Source organism: Solea solea, chromosome 14 (assembly GCF_958295425.1).
Source record: "Solea solea chromosome 14, fSolSol10.1, whole genome shotgun sequence".
NCBI lineage: Eukaryota > Metazoa > Chordata > Actinopteri > Pleuronectiformes > Soleidae > Solea > Solea solea.
In genome coordinates, this window is record NC_081147.1 from 13,648,601 (window position 1) to 13,667,615 (window position 19,015).

The following is a 19,015-nucleotide window of genomic DNA, read 5'->3' on the forward strand; positions in this document are numbered from 1 at the left end:
CTACCTCAGCGGGGCTCATCAAACGTAGCACTAATACATATTTATTGGTCCACTGACAGCTCGTGTGCGCTGGATTGATACGGTTCTAGAAAAACAATGGTGAAGCCTCAATCACTCTTCCCACCGCTCATCAACCAAAGCCGGGTATAAATCAAGTAGCGTCAACCTGGCTATGGCTCCTCAGCAGGTGGCCATCTCTGGGGTCTGACCAGACAGACAGACAGACAGACAGACAGACATGGGACCAAGCCGAGTTGCATTCAATCTGCTCTCCTCAATTACAACAAACGGATTTGATATACATATGTCTGTCAAATGGCATTGGCAATCACAGTAACTGCTCTGCTGGCAAACGTTTCCCTACAGCAACTTCTGATCAAAGACATTTAGAAAGTGGCAGTGGCTGCCACGGCATTGGGATTCAGGACAGACTTCCTGCACCATGACTGACTGTCTGCACAGTGCAATCTGAGTTGAGATGTGAAGAGAGGCAATACCACTAAAGAGTGTGAGAGGAAGGGGAGGGAGGGGAGGGGAGGGGAGGGAAGAGGAAGGAAGAGGAGGAGGAGAAGGGAGGGATGGTAGGATTAAGCCCCAGCCCTTTTCTGCGTCAGAGTGGCCATCTTTCATCTCGCTGCTGTTCCTCTAATGCTTTCAAGTGGGTGAAACCCTCGACATCTGCTTCCGCTCACTCACTGGGACACGACGCTGGCCGTCATCCTGCAGAGACGCACGACCACAGGACAGCTTGAAGGGCAGCATCATGACAAGGACATCTACACAAATAAGACACACAATGTAGAATCATATAAAATAAACACTGAACATGTGTTTGCACTGAGAAGAACTTGTTTTGGAGTTGTTGTTTTTTTACATTATTGAAATAGTTTCTGTCTGGGCCAAATATGATTGTTCAAACATACCAACTGTGGTTTCTACTTGTAAACACACTCACCACAGAAACACTTCACAGTTCGCCCAGACACATTAATTCTACTTACTACTTGTGAACAAATAAATGTAAATAGCGCTGTAAATAAACACTTCATCTTTGCCAAGAAGAAATAAGCCCCCCGCCGCCTCTGATTAAGACAACCAAAGTGATATATCTGGCACTTAACTCTGCTGTTTACCTCATAAACACACAAGACTTCAACACAGCCAACCACACTGATGCTGAAATATCTGAAACTAAGACTGTGGGCTTTTCTTTCCTGGGCTTTGTGTGGCGTTTTTTTGTTTTTTTTTTATGTGTGTCATTTCAGGAGCACTTAATCCGCTGTGGTTTACAATATCACTAGTTCAGTGGAATCACTCGACTCCAGCAGTGATCATGCCTCGTGCAATAAAGCAGCGTGGTCAAGTGGTGGGAGCTTTGCCTCGGATTTTCTCCCAGACTTGTGAATTCAACACATATATTTATTAGACAGATGAGTGTTGCTGTCAGTCAGTCGCCACCGAGAAAGTGAGATTTTGTATTGGCGAGGATGTGAAGAAGATTTACCCGAGACAGAGAAGTTGCCATGTCACCTTCAGTTCACTCGCCGGTATTGGAGAAATGTTTCAAAAGAGGACGCAATTTGATTATTTCTGAGGAAACGATGTTTGTTGTTTGGGATCTGTTCCTTGTGGTGATTTTGGATTTATTTCATATTTCTCTGTAGCGGAAATGTAATTCAATTTGTGAGAGAACCCCATCAGACTTGTAGATGTGTTTGCCTCAGTGTCTGAACTCCAGTCACCTACCCACACACACACACACACATAGACCCAGATGGTTTTGACGTAGTGCAGGTTGGTCTTTGTGTTGTGTGGCTCTGTGTTGCATTGTGTTGCAGGGTGAATATGTGCAGCTTCACCCCTGCAAACAAAGGTAGAAAGGGTCTATATTTATTTATAGGAATCCACCCACAAACTCCTGTAAAATTTAGTGATCTTTCAGGTAGGAAAAAAAAGACTTTTAACTGACACAGGGCATAACTGATGCAGAGGTACACTCTCTCTCTCTCTGCCTCTCTGGGTGTGTGTTTAATGACTGCAGAAAAGGAGCATTTGTGTCTATAATTGCAGTGTTTCCGGCTCATCCAATTACAGCTACATTGAAAAGTACATTAACAGGAGGTGGGCTTGGGCATAAGGTTCATACATTGAAGAGCACAGTGCATCTCATACAGGGCAAATGAATTCCTGCTCGGTATGGTACGGTCTGGTTTGCCAGTTTTGATGCATCCACTATTTGCAACAAAGCCTGCAGAGGCACATTGGCAGCATCTGCTCCAGACAAACGTACAGACTAAGCATATAGAGACGGATGGAAGCAGAGAAAATGACAGACAGAACACTGAATCCCTTCTCTGTCTGTGAGCTGTGAGACCAGGCCATCTGCACATTCATTACCACAGCCATGATTCTATTAATTTTACCCGTGGCAACAAGGACTTTCTTTGTCTTTCCTTTGTTATTCTTATCAGCTGTTGGAGCTGACAGCACGCTCTTGATCATGGCAGTGACAAAATTAACCATCATGTAGTTGAACATGTAACTGAATTATCTTCCACAATGTAGCGACACTCCAATCATTATCCTGTCTCCTCTTGTCGTTGCGCAGGTCTGTTCCACAGAGCCATCATTCAGAGCGGGTCAGCACTCTCAAGCTGGGCCGTGAACTACCAGCCAGTCAAGTATACTCGTCTCCTGGCAGAGAAGGTGGGCTGTAATGTCCTGGACACCTTAGACATGGTGGACTGTCTGAGGAAGAAGAGCTCCAGGGAGCTGGTGGAGCAGGACATACAACCTGCGAGGTACCACGTGGCCTTTGGACCCGTGATCGACGGCGATGTTATTCCTGATGACCCCGAGATCCTGATGGAGCAGGGCGAGTTCCTCAACTATGACATCATGCTGGGGGTGAACCAGGGCGAAGGGCTGCGGTTTGTGGAGAACGTGGTGGATTCAGAGGATGGCGTGTCCGGAAATGACTTTGACTTCTCCGTCTCAGACTTTGTGGACAGTCTGTACGGGTACCCCGAGGGTAAGGACACGCTGAGGGAGACCATTAAGTTCATGTACACAGACTGGGCGGATAGAGACAATCCAGAAACCAGACGCAAAACGCTGGTGGCGCTGTTCACCGATCACCAGTGGGTCGAGCCATCAGTGGTGACGGCCGATCTCCACGCTCGCTATGGCTCTCCCACCTACTTCTACGCCTTCTATCACCACTGCCAGAGCCTGATGAAGCCTGCCTGGTCCGATGCCGCCCACGGGGATGAAGTGCCATACGTTTTTGGAATTCCTATGATTGGTCCCACCGACCTTTTTCCCTGTAACTTTTCTAAGAACGATGTCATGCTCAGTGCCGTGGTAATGACCTACTGGACCAACTTTGCCAAGACCGGGTGAGTGAAATCACTGTGTCTCATTTTTTCGTTCGTTACACCAATTACAAATGAATCGTCAGAATTTCTTTATTATAACTGGAACCTGTTGAACTCACAGTTTATTTGTTTGTGTGCATATTAAGCATAAAAAGACAAGTGCACCTAATTTAATCTTAAACAATTTGTGCAAAGAAGATGAGAAGCCAAGTGCCTCTGAAGATGTTTTTTTTTTAATGATGACAATGTAAATAGGTATGACACTGGCCTCTCTATTTAAGTCAAGCACATCAGTATTACTGGTACTCTTACCAATATCCCTTTTCTTAGTATGAATTATAAATATTGAATTGTATAAGTGATTATATAATAATAATAACCAGTATTATAGTTGCTGTATAACATCAGATGAAAACAAGCATTTGACAGTTGACTGGCTGCAGTTACAGTAGCTGCATAGTGTTGTTAGGATGTCTTTATTGTGTTGTTTATGCTTTCTGTGTTTAACTTTGAAATACTCATAACTAGCGTTGACTGGCATTGCAGAATCTTCTCAATCATTTTGCTCTGACCGTTCAGAAACTGGTATAACTGATTCAAAGTCAGCTCACATTCAGTTGTTTGTCGTATGGGTCTAGCAACTCAATAATCTCACGTATCCATTGTTAGTCTTCGTTAGAGTTAAATAACAGTACTTTCACATTAGTGAAAACAAGTGATCAAACAATTACAAACTTACTGAGCCATTAATCGCAGCACAGACATGTCCTATCTCTGTTCAATAAAAGTGCTTCAGTGCTACAAAAAAGAAGCTGCAGGGAATAGGAATCCTTACAACAAATTGAGTGGACCAGAAAATAAATTTTTCAACGGAGGCATTTATTTTTTCTTCAGAGATGTTTTTGCCTGGACTTCCGTGGTCTCAGTCCGAAAACCTGGGACATATTGAATCCGGGGAAGATTAAATGAATGTGTGTTGTGCTATTTGTGCTTGGCTGACTCTCTCTGGACTGAGCATGTGTGCATATCTTTCTGCTTTTCTGTATACTTGTGTGCGTGTGTGTGCGTGCACGTATGTGTGTGTTTGGCGCTATTAAACCCAGGCCCAAAGGACACAGAGACTTATCAGGGAGGCATATCAAAGTCTTGCCCCCAGCAGTATTGATCCCTCAGCCTGAACCCAGTCAATCACTCTTGCCTTGGGTGACTCCTGGTCCCCACTATGCTCAACAACCCCCCACCACCACCCGTCACAAAGTCTAGCCAATTTGTATGATGACTAGTAACCATTTGCAACAACTGAAATGTAATTTGATAACCCCTGTTACCAGAGAGGTATTGATCCCATCCTGACTTGGATACAATCTGAAATCTTGTTCTCTTTTTTATCTGTCTCTATATCATCTGCTGTCCAATCAGGTGGCATTTACATCCAGCCGTCTGGCTTTGACATCAGCTGTTTTGGCTCCTCAAGGAAAAGCATTGGAGTCCATTAGTGATGCTTGGACTAAACAGCTGTTTTCCCTGCCTGGCGGCCATGTTGTGTCAATGTACACAAAGCTGCAGTTTGTAGATACAGATGGATTTTTTTTTTTTACTTGTCCTCCCATGAATATTATCCGTTGTTTTACGATGGAAGAATGTATTTAATTTTAATGAGAAAGATTTGAGCCCTGCAGGTAACAGAATTACACTGAACTTCGATTTTGTGAAATGATTTCTGATGGACAATGACGGGCTTTCCTCTCAACTGCAACCAATCGGAGTCAACACAGTGCACAACAGTTCAAACGACATGTTGCACTGTACTGCTGACCCTGTGTTAATTGTGTATATTTACACATCACTTGCATAGACTGTGTAAGGACATAGAAGCCCTGGACGTAGCAGTTAGCCACCAGGGGGCAAATCTGCTGGTTGCATGGAGGAAAAAATAGAGGTCTGTGGGGAAATGAGCCTACTTCTCACTTGACTTGTGTCAGTAAACATTTCCCTGAGGATTTCATGGTCCCAATCACTAGTTTCAGGTCGTCTTCAATAGCACACATTGTAAATTATTAGAGGAAACTAGATGACAAACACACACAATATGTATTCAAGTGGATACCAGTGTGATTGACAGCTAGCATATTCCAGAGGACACCTGTCAATGCCAATGGCAACTTTATTTATAGCATATTTAAAACAACCTGAGTTGACCAAGTGCTGCACAGGCACAACAAATACACAGCAGAAACAGGTCAAACAAATCAAAAAGCAAACTACAAAATAAATATATTACGTAATACAATTTAAAAAAAAAAGAAAAAGCAAGTTGTATAGCTCGTCCTGAATTGAACACCAAGGAGACAAGAGGTGTTTTCTGTGAATATGGTGTTGCAAAAACTGACATGGCACAAATCTCAGGGCTTCAAAGCACAAGGTTGTTTTGCAACCAGAAGTTTATACAGTCAACGATAGCTGATTATCACAATTTCAAGCAGTGCTGAGAAGCAGTAAACTGGATCTTTGTGTCCGCCGTGGTACCTCACCATAGTGTGTCGGCTTGGCAAATTTCCAGACAAGGGGATTACAGACGGACCACAATTAGGCACTCAGATGGTTTGGAGCCTGGGATTAGATCCCAGGATAATGGAAAACTCAGAGAACTGGTAGTTTTAATTCATGTAAACGAATCTACCGCAAACTGTCCAGGGGAGTTGGATTCTAAAGTTCAGCTTCCTCATTCAGATTGCACGAGGGGATTCAGATCTCTCTTCCTCCAACACCGCCCAAGCCAGGCTGACTCTGGAGGACACACTTTTAATTAAGACCCAACTGAATTCCCTTTGCCTTCGTGGCCGTTCCAACAGCCATCTTTCCTATATCTACAAAGCAGCTCTCTCTCCGCTTCCAGATGTTCATATTGAACTGACCCAGATTGCACTTTAAAGATGGGGGCATCTTTAAATCGCTGTAGAGACATGTGTCACAGAATGTCGAGACACTTGGTCCCCATGTCAACAGTGTGTCTCTCAGCGGCATCCCACCCAAAAGCTCTTCCTGTCCCTGGCTCTCATGTGTCAACTTTACAGGGCAAATCCCTGCCCATGTTCTTTTTTTCCCCCCCTTCCATCAGTGTCAGTGGAGCATAACAACATACAGTGAGTGCATGCTGTCAAATCTTCTTAGTGTGCTTGTGTGTGTGTGTGTGTGTGTGTGTGTGCATGTTTACACTATGAGGCTGTTCTTTCGTCGGAGTTAGGAATGTTTCAGAAGCCAGGGATTTACCCGGCTCAGTTATTTTTTTGGCTGCAGCATTTGTTTTGCTATTGAAAGACAAAACTGGCCTTCACTTTATTGCCATATTTGCTTCTTCTGCCTGGTTTGACCAAATGTTTTGTCCAAATTCTGCCGCTCACAGACATTCTCGCACACGAACACGCGCACAACAGCATTGCTATGCACAACAACACTGGCAGAGCACTGCAGAAAGGACAGAAAGATGAAAGGCTCAGAAAAGATCAATCATTATCTACCATTAGTATATTAAATGTGTTGGGCCATCTTCTCACTTCTTGTGCCCCCCCCCCCCCCCGATGTGTTTGAACCCTCGCTGAGTTTATGAAAAAAGGAGAACACTGCCATGTGCTGAGTTCCTTCCCCCATTCTCCTACACTGCTCCTCCGTCACTCACTCATTAGTCTATTCACCTTATGCACTGTAAGCACCACCCTTTTTTCTAATCTAATGACTTGTTGTTCTAAGAGACAACAGGTGCCAATTAAATACATGTACATAGAAGTAACGACATTGAATAGCCTGTTCTTTGATATTAAATCTTCTTTGTTAATTATTGCTTAGGTCTTTCAGCTTGTCAATCAAACAAGCAATCAGACTAATTCAAATCAATTGCGTTTCCCATCTGACCTCATTCACACACTACTCCAGCCTTTTCTTTTAAGGCAGCTGTTGGGTGTTTCATTACTTTTTCCGTGATCCTCCTTCTCGTCCTTTCTCCTCATTATCCTCCTTCCTTCCTTTTACCACCCTTAGTTAGGACCATCTCACGCTGTACCAGGAGTCCCTGAATGCTTGGCATGGTGGAACAGCACAGCCCCAAACAGCCACCGACCTACTCCATTAAATAGGTACTCACTTGATCCGAGATTTGTAGCCAATATCCTGATTTGCATTAGAGAAGGTAAGGAAGTGGTGTGGCTTGTTAAGGGGCCTGGATGCCATTGATCGGTTTTGTGGACTGAATATAATGAGCAGTCAGCAGGGGGAGGAGGTGAAGAGGAAGTGGATCTGCATGTGTTCAACCGTATGTGAGTAGTTGTCATATTAAATCAGATAAATATGAAATAAAATGAATGTTAAGTAATCAACTATAGCGAGTTAGAAGTGTCAGAAAGCTGTTACTTGGATGGAAGTGGGAGAAAAGAGAGGTAGGAAGGATGATGGAAGAGGGGGGGAGGTGTTTGTTTGCTGCCACTCATCTAATCAAACAAATCAATAGTGTCCATAATAAGGAGTGGTCTTAGAGCTGTGTCCTCCAACACTTCTGCACGCCCCAAAGTCACAGCGCCTTGGCCTGCATCATTTAGCCTGCTGAACTAAAGGCTGCCATTAAATATGAACCACGTATCACTCAGCCCTCTGCCCCAGCATGCAGCCATATGAAGGGTAAAAGAGCAAAGTCTGACAATTTGCCCGCTCAGTGCAGAAGTTGCCCTCTGCGCCATGCAAGGCTAAAACGTACAAACAGAATTAGATGGAGTGTCTTTATTAAAAATTTACACTGACTGCAAGGAAAAGCTGTTTGGAACCGTCTGTTGGAGTGAAAATCACAATTAGCCGCTTACTTTGTGTTACCTTGTAAGTAGATAAACAACTGCAGGGGAGGAATTTGTTACACAACAGCAGCAATAAAGCTAAAAATGGTTTCAACTTTACATATTTTTGCAGCTTAGCGAAATGAGCATCAGTGGATCACTGAATTAATACACATCCCTTGTTCTATGTTGAGAAACTACACTCAGAGGAGTCCGAGACCCTGAGTGTAGGGAAAATAGATTCTGGTCCTCTGCCTAAGGGCATCTAAACGTGTCTTTTCAGATTTGGTGATGGCTACGTCTATGATCATTCAAGCGCTTCAAATTACATCAGGGTGAAAAGAGGAGGGAGGTACATGGGAAATGAAAAAAGAAAGAAAATGATAATCATTCTCCCTCTTATCTACCTTTTACATCAGTGCTTGCAGATAGGGCTTGGAATAAGTAATGAGCTTAGACCCTGTTCTGCCACATGTGTTGGTAGAGCTGAGAAACGTGCGCGTCTTCAAGAGGTGCAGCATCTTACAGAAGAGCAGAAAAGAACGGGGGGGTTTTTTCAGTCTGAAGAGGCTCATTATCATCATGGCATGTATGACTTTGTGAAATGTGACATGACTTGCGTTCGAGTGCTGCACTTGTGCGGCCCCAGAGGTCATTACACCATGATGCATCATAAATACAAACACACACACACACCCACTCCCAATCAATCACAAGTACACACACGCCGGAGCACTTAAACACACATGACAGGCCAAGGTTAGCAGGGGTCAGCGGGTCATCATGAGGGACAGAGGAGGAGATGAAGGCTGTGGTTTATAGTACCACAGCCATATGAACACATCAGAGGAAATCTGAAAGGCCATTAAAACGCCTGCTTTTATGGGTGTAATAATCCCTCTCCTCTGCCTGGGAGTCCAGCTACAGCTCCAGTGACCATCCAGATTAAGTGGGAGGGCTGACAGGACAGGAGGAAAGCGATCAGCGAACGCAGAGGGACAGAACCGCAAACACAACATTATGCCAGCACTATTCATGCGAGTCACAACAAGGTGTTTGTGCACACACTGCGAGCATGGGAAGTCTTTGGACAGTGACGCACCACTCAAGCTTTGCCACAAGACTGATCAGAGATTTAAATGTGAAATGACACGATGGGCACAATGTGTCATTTTTGACTTGAGGCTATTTAGTCGCATCAAACGAACGGGAAAAACAATCATTTTTTCAGTGTTTTTTTCCACTTTTTTGTAACAATGAAAGTTGTTTACTTTAAGGTGACTTCTAAAGGTATTTGGAGCAGGTGTTTGATAATATGTTGTCAGCTTTGTCAAGCCTCCCTTTCTAATTCTGTTTTGTTTTATTTGTGTATTTAAGGTATTCAGCTGTGACTAGTCTCTGCAAACTTAATTACCATTTAATTGTTTCACATTCAAACTATTAAGAGCGCACAGCCAACACCAAATCTGTCTGCACACACATTGTTCTCAGTGTACACAGTTTTAGTTCTTAATTCAACCTGCACATTAGTTCTATAGAGTACATTCGACATGTTTTTTCTTTTTTTTTTAACAAGAGAGGTTTTATATGGTGTAGTGTGCAACTTGGGTCAGGGTTTCTGGTTATTTAACACCCTATCATCACTGACTATGTGTCTTTCTGCAGCTGTTTCACCACCATTATCCATCCATGTATGTTCGGATGTTTGCTGAAGATGACGTGATGTATGTCCATGTTCAGTGTGGAGTAAGGTGTGGCTATGATAACATCACGATATTGTAGTATTCTAGCGGTAAATGTCATAGGTGAGGTGAGCAATGGGGAACCCAATTCTGTCATAGCAATTCTCTGACTCTGTATCCTAAATGGAGAAATTAGCATGCACTCCATTGCTGCTTAACTGCTTAAAATAATAAGTAGGTGAATGTCAGTCTTAAGTGTTTCTGTGTGTATCATCCATGTTTCTCTGGCAGTATTCATTACCATTCTATTCTATTAGATAACATTGTACATAGGTGTTACTCAGTGAACAACAATGTCTGTTGAACGGGGAGAGATTGCCACCTGCAGAAAACCATGCAGAAGACTAGAGTACTATTTTGCCATGCGGTAAACACAGCAGCATAGCACATTATAAAGTGGATCTGACTATTTCTTTACACAGCACCCAGTGAGAGCCTCAGTATAAATAGAGCGGAGTAACCTAGTAGCCTTCACCACACTGAGGAGCAGAACGTGAGCTCAGATCGCTCTGTGACTCTTCAGCTCAGGGCAGGACTTCAAAGCCAGCGTGCAGCCCAAAGTTGAGCAGCAGTGGTAGAAATTGTTCAAAGGAATGTTCCCTGTTTACTATTGACTTTGCAACAATTACCCAAGCATATGTGTATGTAATTAGATAAGGCAGCCAGTTGTTCTCTAATGCGGCAAATCAAATTAACTAAAGATGCCACATTGATTTCTTTGTGTTCCCTAAATTATTCATCTTCACTTGCACTGAACCAGCCAGCCACCAACGAGCTTTCCTAACTCCTCTGCACCACAACTCCTTTGCTTCCTGCAAACACTCGATTGTTTGTCAGATGTATTTAATGTACCCTTTCAATACTTTTGCTACCACTATTCAGCCAATTGACCCTCCTGAATAGAGAGCATTTGTATTGTCACGTAAATGCCTGGATTTCCCATAAACTCAGATGTCTCTATAGCTTGCTCATTGTTGTCAATGGGGGGGGGGGGGGGGGGGGGGCAGCATGCAACAGACTGCTTTGGGAATTCATGAAGCACGGAGACTGCAGACAACCATGTCTCAAGCTGCTTCATTGACGTCCTGTTCTCTGGCATGTTGCACACAGGGAGATCAATATGACCTTACCTCCACCACCCACTCCTTTGAAACTTAATTACTGATATTCAGCTACAAAGTCATCATAGTCTTGCTGTCAATACACATTGGGGATCATTACGGGCCTAATAAAAAGGGTTATTTACGGGCTGCTCTGCTGACACCAGCCCAGGTTCAGGGATTCAGCTGCAGCCATCTCAATTTGCTTCACCTCTCTCTCACTCTCTCTCTTTCTCTCACTCCTACCCCCCCCCCCCTTACCTCTCCCAGAAGCACTGACCTGAAAAAGAAAAATTGACAGCAGAGAAACTAACAGGGGAGAGGATTGTGAATTCTCCTGGCATGGCTTTTTAATTCTATTGGCCATGTTTGGAGTTTTTTTCAGCCCAATGTCCACATGTCCTCATCCCAAAATCCCCAACAAAATTTTGACTTTGCTGGCCACCGCCATTGGAGTCAGACCCGCAAAGGGATATTTCGTGACATTTAGAGAAATGTCGTGCAGATCCCTGCTTTCTTGCAGTAACAGAACTTTAATATCTCAGCTCCAACATCAATTACTGTTTTCAAGCCTACAGCAAGTCTGTTCTTCAGGTTCTTCCACAGAAAACCATTTCATCTGAACTAAAAGCAATACCACGAGCTGCACAACTCCCACTCCCGAAGATTGTACACAATAAGACTACAAGGAGTTGTGTGTTTGTGGGAGATTGCTATATGTTAATTCATTCAATAAATCAATATCTTCTCTGTAATTGAAAAGGGTGGCCATCCGGCGTTGAAGCCATGTGTCAAAAACAGAAAAGTGGAACAGTGAACTCTAGGGATTAAGAGAGGTACTGCATCCAGGTCAACGTTCACTACTCCCTCAACCTCACACACCTCTCTCTCTCTTTCAGTCCTGTACACACAAAATATCCTTTTACCCAAACACACATAGTCTGATCTGTAGTTCTCTCTTACCGCCTTGATTAATATAGTCAATTTTACATCAGTATACTGGCTGCCAATGCCCACTGTGCTGCTTTCCCTGAGCAATTATCAGAAGGGCTCCACCGGCGTTGGATTATCCACAACAAGATGCCTCCTGACGTGAGCCCTAAAGCCTGCTGACTTATTCATATGTGTATATTTTAAAAGCCTTTGCCCTGTCTTTTTGTGGGTGGGCTGCATCAAAACTGAATGAGAGGACTACATCTGGGGCAAAAGGAGAGCAGGTGGGGTGGGGTGGGGGTGTTTGACAGACAGGGTTAATATGCCCACAGAAGCCTGAGTGGACAGAGAGACTGGATCATGCCTTGGTGAGCGTGTGTAGTAGAAATAGAGATGTAAGTATGTTTATTGCTGAGGAAATAATTAAACAAGGGAAATCAGCATCATTTGATGCAGCAACACGAAGTGAGATACAAACCACACATGGATCAATTATTAACTGCAGCGTGTTGAGTGTTTGTGCATTTGCTGTTGTGGGTTTCACAAAGCACGATCAAATAATTCTCTAGTGTCAGCAGAACCCCTTTCAGACCATAATATAAACCGTGACTGTGACTGTCTTGTCTTTTTAGTATTTGTATTTGCTTTCTTTCCCCCATATGAATGCCAGAGTATGAATAATTAAATAAACTCTCAAAATCTATTTTAACACTATCACGTCTATCTTCTTTACAGGGATCCCAACAAACCGGTTCCCCAAGACACCAAGTTCATTCACACCAAGGCCAACCGCTTTGAAGAGGTGGCCTGGTCCAAGTACAACCCCCAGGACCAGCTGTACCTGCATATCGGCCTAAAGCCACGTGTGCGTGACCACTACCGTGCCACCAAAGTGGCTTTCTGGAAACATCTAGTGCCCCACCTGTACAACCTCCATGATATGTTTCACTACACGTCCACCACAACCAAAGTGCCCCCGCCAGAGACCACGCAGAACACCCTCTCCACCAAGAGGCCCAACGGGAAAACCTCCTGGCCATTCAACACCAAGCGGCCTCCTATGTCCCCGGCCTACAACAGCGAGGACGAAGACTCGACAGGCCCACTGGTGGTGGAGAATCCACGGGATTATTCCACAGAGCTCAGTGTCACCATCGCTGTTGGAGCTTCACTGCTGTTCCTCAACGTGCTGGCCTTCGCAGCCCTCTACTACCGCAAGGACAAACGGCGGCAAGACTCCGGCCTTGGGCAGCCCAGCCCACAGCGCCAGACCACCTCCAATGACATTGGCCACCACGCGCCCGAGGAGGAGATCATGTCGCTGCAGATGAACCAGACGCACCATGAGTGTGAGGCAGGGAATAGCAACGAGGGGGCACTTCGCTTGGCCTCGCTGCCCGACTACACACTTACTCTGCGGCGCTCTCCTGACGACATCCCCCTCATGACCCCCAACACGATCACCATGATCCCCAATTCCCTGGTGGGAATGCCCAACCTGCACCCCTACAACACCTTCACAACCGGCTTCAACTCCACCGGCCTGCCGCACTCCCACTCAACCACCCGTGTATAGCTTTAGGAGGCCATGGGCAGCTGGTGCAGGCGGGAAGGGGGATGTGAAGGTGGAGGAGGACGAGCAGGCAGATGAACAAATGGAGGAGAAGATTGTGTTTTATAAATATCACAGGGAGGGGGAGGGGAAGGGCAGGAGTCAGATTAAAATGTGAAGAGATTTAACTAGACTTTTACAATGAGGAGAGTTGCTGAGAGCTCTCTGTGGATGTCAAGTTGTGCAGAGCTGCCAAAATCAAACTGCTTCCCTTCTCCTGAAAGGGGGAAGGGGGTTTTCTGCAGTGTTTTTTTCTAAAATAATCATTTTAAAAGCCTTTTTAAGCAGACTGTGGATATATCAACACTGTTTTTTTTCTTGAATTCATTACAGTTATAAAGAAAAGTGCTTTTTATTTTCCACCCCTTCCTCCTGCGGGAGACACATCTAGAACAATGGCCTCTAAGTCAGTATTTGCAAAATGTTTTTAATTGCTTCTTTTTTGTTTTACGTTTCAATGCCTTACAAAGCTCGTTCTGTTTTGTCATTATTTCTATTCCCTCAGACTATTCCAAGTGGACTGCATTACAAGCAGATGAGACGCAAAAGATGAGAGACTAAATCCAGGATGGGAACCTTGAGGATATGCAGATGTAGAGATTTTAAACTTGTTATGGGCAACTCTTTTTCTTTTTTTCTTTCTTTCTGTTGCATACCAACACAGCAACAGCCACAAAAATGTGCTTTTTATTCTTTTTTTTAAGCTCGTATAGAAATGATTTGTGTGGGATAGCACTTGCTGAGAGAAGGCAAAGATAAATATGTTAACTGTGATTGTTTTGTTAAGAAAAAGTGCATCTTTTACAGCCAACTTATCTGTTAAGCTATCTGATATTCCGATATTATCTCCACGAAGTGTGCACATACACATGCTGCTTAGAGCACCTGTGTGTCTGTGTGCATGTGAAAATGATTTCTCATTCCCTGCGTGCAAGTGAGGTTTACAGGCGGAGATCAAGAACGAGACACATTGTCGTAACTTGCGAATGCAAGAGCAATGTGTGTGCGTGTGTGTGTGTATGTGCGTGTGTGTCCTTTTCTTTTCTTTTTTGTCAGTTGTATAATGTGGTTTTGGGGAGGGAGGGGGTGGGAGGGTACTTTCTCATGTTGATTTTGGTTCATCACCAGTAGTGTTTCTGCTGCGTCTCTGGGTGTCTGTCTTTGCGAAATAGCTCTTTTGTTATTTTCAAAGTTATATATGTCTAATTTTGCTTAAAGATTTCAGAATAAATCTATTATTTTATGTGTAAGAGAAAAAAAAAATAGCTAAAGATTCAACTGAACTAACTGACATGATTCCATTGACTTTGTAAGAGTTCCTCTTCGGATGCAGACAGGGGCCTGTTTGCACTGAATAAACCTACATCAGTGCACACTTGTATTTCTTTGAATTATATATATATATAAATATGGGCATACATACATATATGTATAGGGCTTCTGTGGAGACACTGCTCCCACCTACAAATCAATTAAAAACACTGTTCAGATTAAAAAAGCACCAACAGAAATATTTTCAACCAATTGTTGTTGTTTGAAACATCCCAAGCCTAGACAGCTCTAGGTGTCTTTATAAGAGCTCTATATGTATATTTATGTATAAAATATTTAATATTTATTTATGTATACCAGATGCATACATGCTGATTGTGCCATGTGCCAAATTAAATCTGTAAAAAAAAAAACATGAAATATAAAGTTTCACTAAACTTTGTTTTCTTTTTTTATCAAAGATATTTTACTCCCTTTTGTGTGTTTTTTTTATTTTTTTTTATTTCAATTTGAGTGATTTTACGCAGATACATTCTTGCAGCAAGTGCAAGCCTCCCCCCCAGGACTTCCTCTTTACCTTCCCTCTCTCTCTCTCTCTCTCCTCCTCCTCCTCCTGACTCTCTTCATTTCTCTTGCTGAAACCTTTGAGAAAAACAGGCTAACAGCTGGGGGCCCATCATGCATAACACCAGATCTTACTGTAATTCATGCAAAGTAGTGGCACAGCAAAAGGGATATTGTGGAAAGATTGCCTTGATGTACTCACATTGCATCCTGTTATGTGTTATTCTCTGGGAGAAGCTGGAGTTATTGATGCTTTGAGAAGAACTGACTATTTCATGAAGCATCCTGGAATAGCAGTCTCTGGTGTTACAGTGAAGCACAGTAAAGTGACCTGTCCAGTGATCCTCGCTGTTGCAAATTCTTAGACACTTCATGCACATAGACCTCACCATCTCTGTGAAGCATCCCATTACACCTTCCCCCGCTATTTAATGATTTGACACACAGCAGAGTGAAAACCACAATCTGGTCAGCTCATCACTGAACCTGCCAGTGACAGACAAAAACCATGGGGTTATTTGAGGGAAATGCTATAGCTCGGAGACTATATATGAGTCATGCTGTATTTGCTCATCAGCATTTGACTGAGCCGCAGCCGCTAAAGAAACACACAGTTGACTTCCACCCAGAGCTTTCACATACACAGAGAAAACCTTTAATAATGTCTCGGTGACTGTGCTCATGTAGGAGTCACTAATATCAGCAGAACCTTGTTTTCAGGCAGACAATGAGCAGACATCAGAAAGAGAGTAGTATTTTAATGAGCTATTTTTCACACTCGACTGCAAAGTGAACGCGAACCGTTCTTTTTTTGGTTTATGTTTCCCAAAGTCTGAAAAACATACTCCAACACTCATCCGAACGAATTTGTGAATTACTGGATATTGTTGAATCTAATCAAGCAGAAAGTTTTGGTTTTGAAAAAGCAAAAAGAGATTTCTGCAACAACCCTGATACAGTCAAAGTAAATGGGATTTTGACATTTAAAAAAAAATAATAATCAAGATAAAACATGTCCTCGTTGCTCTCTGTCTTGGAGTATTTATTTTCAAATTAAAAATGGATCAAATGACTATGTGTATGTAACAGGGAACCACTGACTCTACATGGGTAACAGCTCCCAAAAGTGAAGAAATATCACATGGATCACCTCTTTTATTGGTTGGCTGCACTACTGGGCAGAAGTCCCCAATGCCTCCATAGAAGATGAAACATAAATATATATACAGTATTTTTTAATTTCTATGATGTTTTCATTTGAGAAACAATGCAATGTTCCCTACAGAGTTAATAAAGTTACCTCCAGTCTCCAGTAGGCAGCTGTTTTTGGCAACTGAGCTCAATTAATTTTGAAATGTGATGTGTAAATAAGCAACAGTTTGCTATAATAATTTTTGAATATAAATTCTAAGGCATTAGATGCACAGAAATGATTCATAAATACTATGAGCATGGCTGGTTTGCCACTGAATGCTATGATTCATAGCCAACTTGTTGTTGTTGTTTTTTTCTTGCAATGAGTTCACCTGATGTACCTTGAAGAGTTCTGGTCAAATGTCCCTTTAGACCAAATTATCAAATAATCAAAGTCAACTGGTCCCTTGTCTCATTCGTCTGCAGTGGTTGGAGGTTAGTTTCCATTGGCTGCGATACACACACACACACACACACACACTGTGGCACAGGGCTAAAAATTGAGTGGTGGAGTTGAGAGTGAACTATCAAAGGGAAGAAATGTCATGGGAGGGCAACCTATTTTTTGCCATGTAATTTCCCCATATGCTGTTAAAGCAGAGCAGATGTCACTGAGTATTGGCAGGGGTAGACCTGGTGGCCTCTGGGACCAGGTTTGGGATACACGACCCTGTGAAGAGCCACTTAATTATGTGTCGGACCACAGGGATAGACCATTGAAACTGCAGTGGTGTGGTGCACTGAGAGAAAACAGGGTCAGACTATCTTCTATAATCAGAAAAAAAAAAAAAGAATTCCACACTCAGACACCTGAAGTCTTAAAAAATGTGTTCAAACTTCTGCAGGGAAGAATAACCACCAGTCAAAAAATGGGACAGTTATGAGTGAGACACTTTCGCTCAGTCGAGATTTGTTTGCAGTTCAGTGAGTATGTTTTGAAAGTGACATCATTGAAGAATTGGCTGGAATACCCCGATGGGGCTTGTGACTGCCTCGACAGCACTGAAGACAAACTCAGCCTAGGAAATGGATGTGCCAAATTACACAGTACCGCCCGCTGGGAGAGTGCTGCAGGTGTGTGTAGTGAGAATTTTATTTCTACCGCAGTGAGCATGTTGTTACCTACATTTCCTCTCACTCTCTTTCTCACCCTCATCCCTCTTTCTCTTCCTGTGTAACATTCGTCTCTTTCCCCTTCTTATTCCCCCCCTTCCCCCCCGCAAAATTCAGCCTGAGCAACTCTACCTCTGTTTCACACAGACACAACTTGATCGTTATCTCCTTCTTCTACTTTGTAAGTGCCATAATCTGCACAACTCGCTCATTTCCAATCATTAAAGGTCTAATTTTCTCAAATTGCTGAGTTTCTCTGCAGACTAAGAAGCTAATGAACATTACTTATTGGGAGACAGAGTGGAACCAGTCACTGAACCAAAACTCTTGTACTAAATTTAAATAGCCTGTTTTTCTCCAAAGGGAAATCATTTTGCATTTTGTCAGAACATCAATAAACTATTATTTCCATGTGAAAAATGCACTCCTGATGATTTTCTTTTGTACCAACAGAGCATTAGACAAAGTTTTCCAAACTGGAGCTTTTTTGGTGTCATCAAACCACGGTAATATAACACATTCTCCACCAGAGGTCTGAACTGAAATCACTTAAACCAATTGTGTTTGAGCCCAAATACAACATGATAAATCTCTGTTATCTCAGTGTCACTGTACAGATATGTTCATGTCCATAGAATGTATTTATAATCACACAAAGTGGAGTAATCAAAATAAATATCTATTCTTTGTGTATCTTTTTGTGGTTCTCATGAATATAGAACACAGCATCCATTTCCAGTGGGCGCCAAGACCAAGAAGTTTGGTACTGATAATACTGTTTTATGTATGTGTCATCATACTATCTTAGAGAGCATCTCTGTATAGGTTCTCTATTTGAGCGCTGTTCCTCACAGCTTTGCCAACATGGGATGATGCTGGAATAGTGTGTCTATTTTTTTCTATTATAATCATGATGAACAAATCCAAGAATAAGGCCAAAACCAAACAATCCTGCTAACAACTGTTGTCTGTGGAACCACAGCCATTCACAGCATATGCCCGTGTGCTGCTGAACACATCCCCATCCAAAAACTATTAAAGACACTTAGAAAAGTGCCAGACTGGGTGACATATTCTTTAATTACAATAAACACGGGCAGAGTGACTCTCTCCTCATAGCTCTTAAAACAAGCTGAGCAGGGAGCCGCAGACCACCGCATGCCCAGTGATGTCTGCCTCACATAAAGCGAGAAAAAGGCTGCTGAAGAGTTGTGTCAGAATAACTTGAAATTAGCAATTAATAGCAGGGCTGTTTTATCTGTTTTTAATGGTTATTAGATGACGACGACAA

At 42.9% G+C, this 19,015-nt stretch overlaps 1 protein-coding gene across 2 annotated transcripts in view; it reads left to right on the forward strand.

The window, feature by feature from the left end:
- Positions 1–18,417, forward strand: part of nlgn3a (neuroligin 3a) — a 114,190-nt gene extending 95,773 nt beyond the window's left edge. For both annotated transcript variants that reach the window (XM_058649545.1, XM_058649547.1), the window contains 2 exons: positions 2,609–3,398; positions 12,705–18,417. In XM_058649545.1, coding sequence (XP_058505528.1) covers positions 2,609–3,398; positions 12,705–13,545 — 1,631 coding nt within the window. In that variant the 3' untranslated portion in view covers positions 13,546–18,417. The remainder of the gene's footprint in view (positions 1–2,608; positions 3,399–12,704) is intronic.
- The last annotated feature ends 598 nt before the right edge of the window (positions 18,418–19,015 follow it).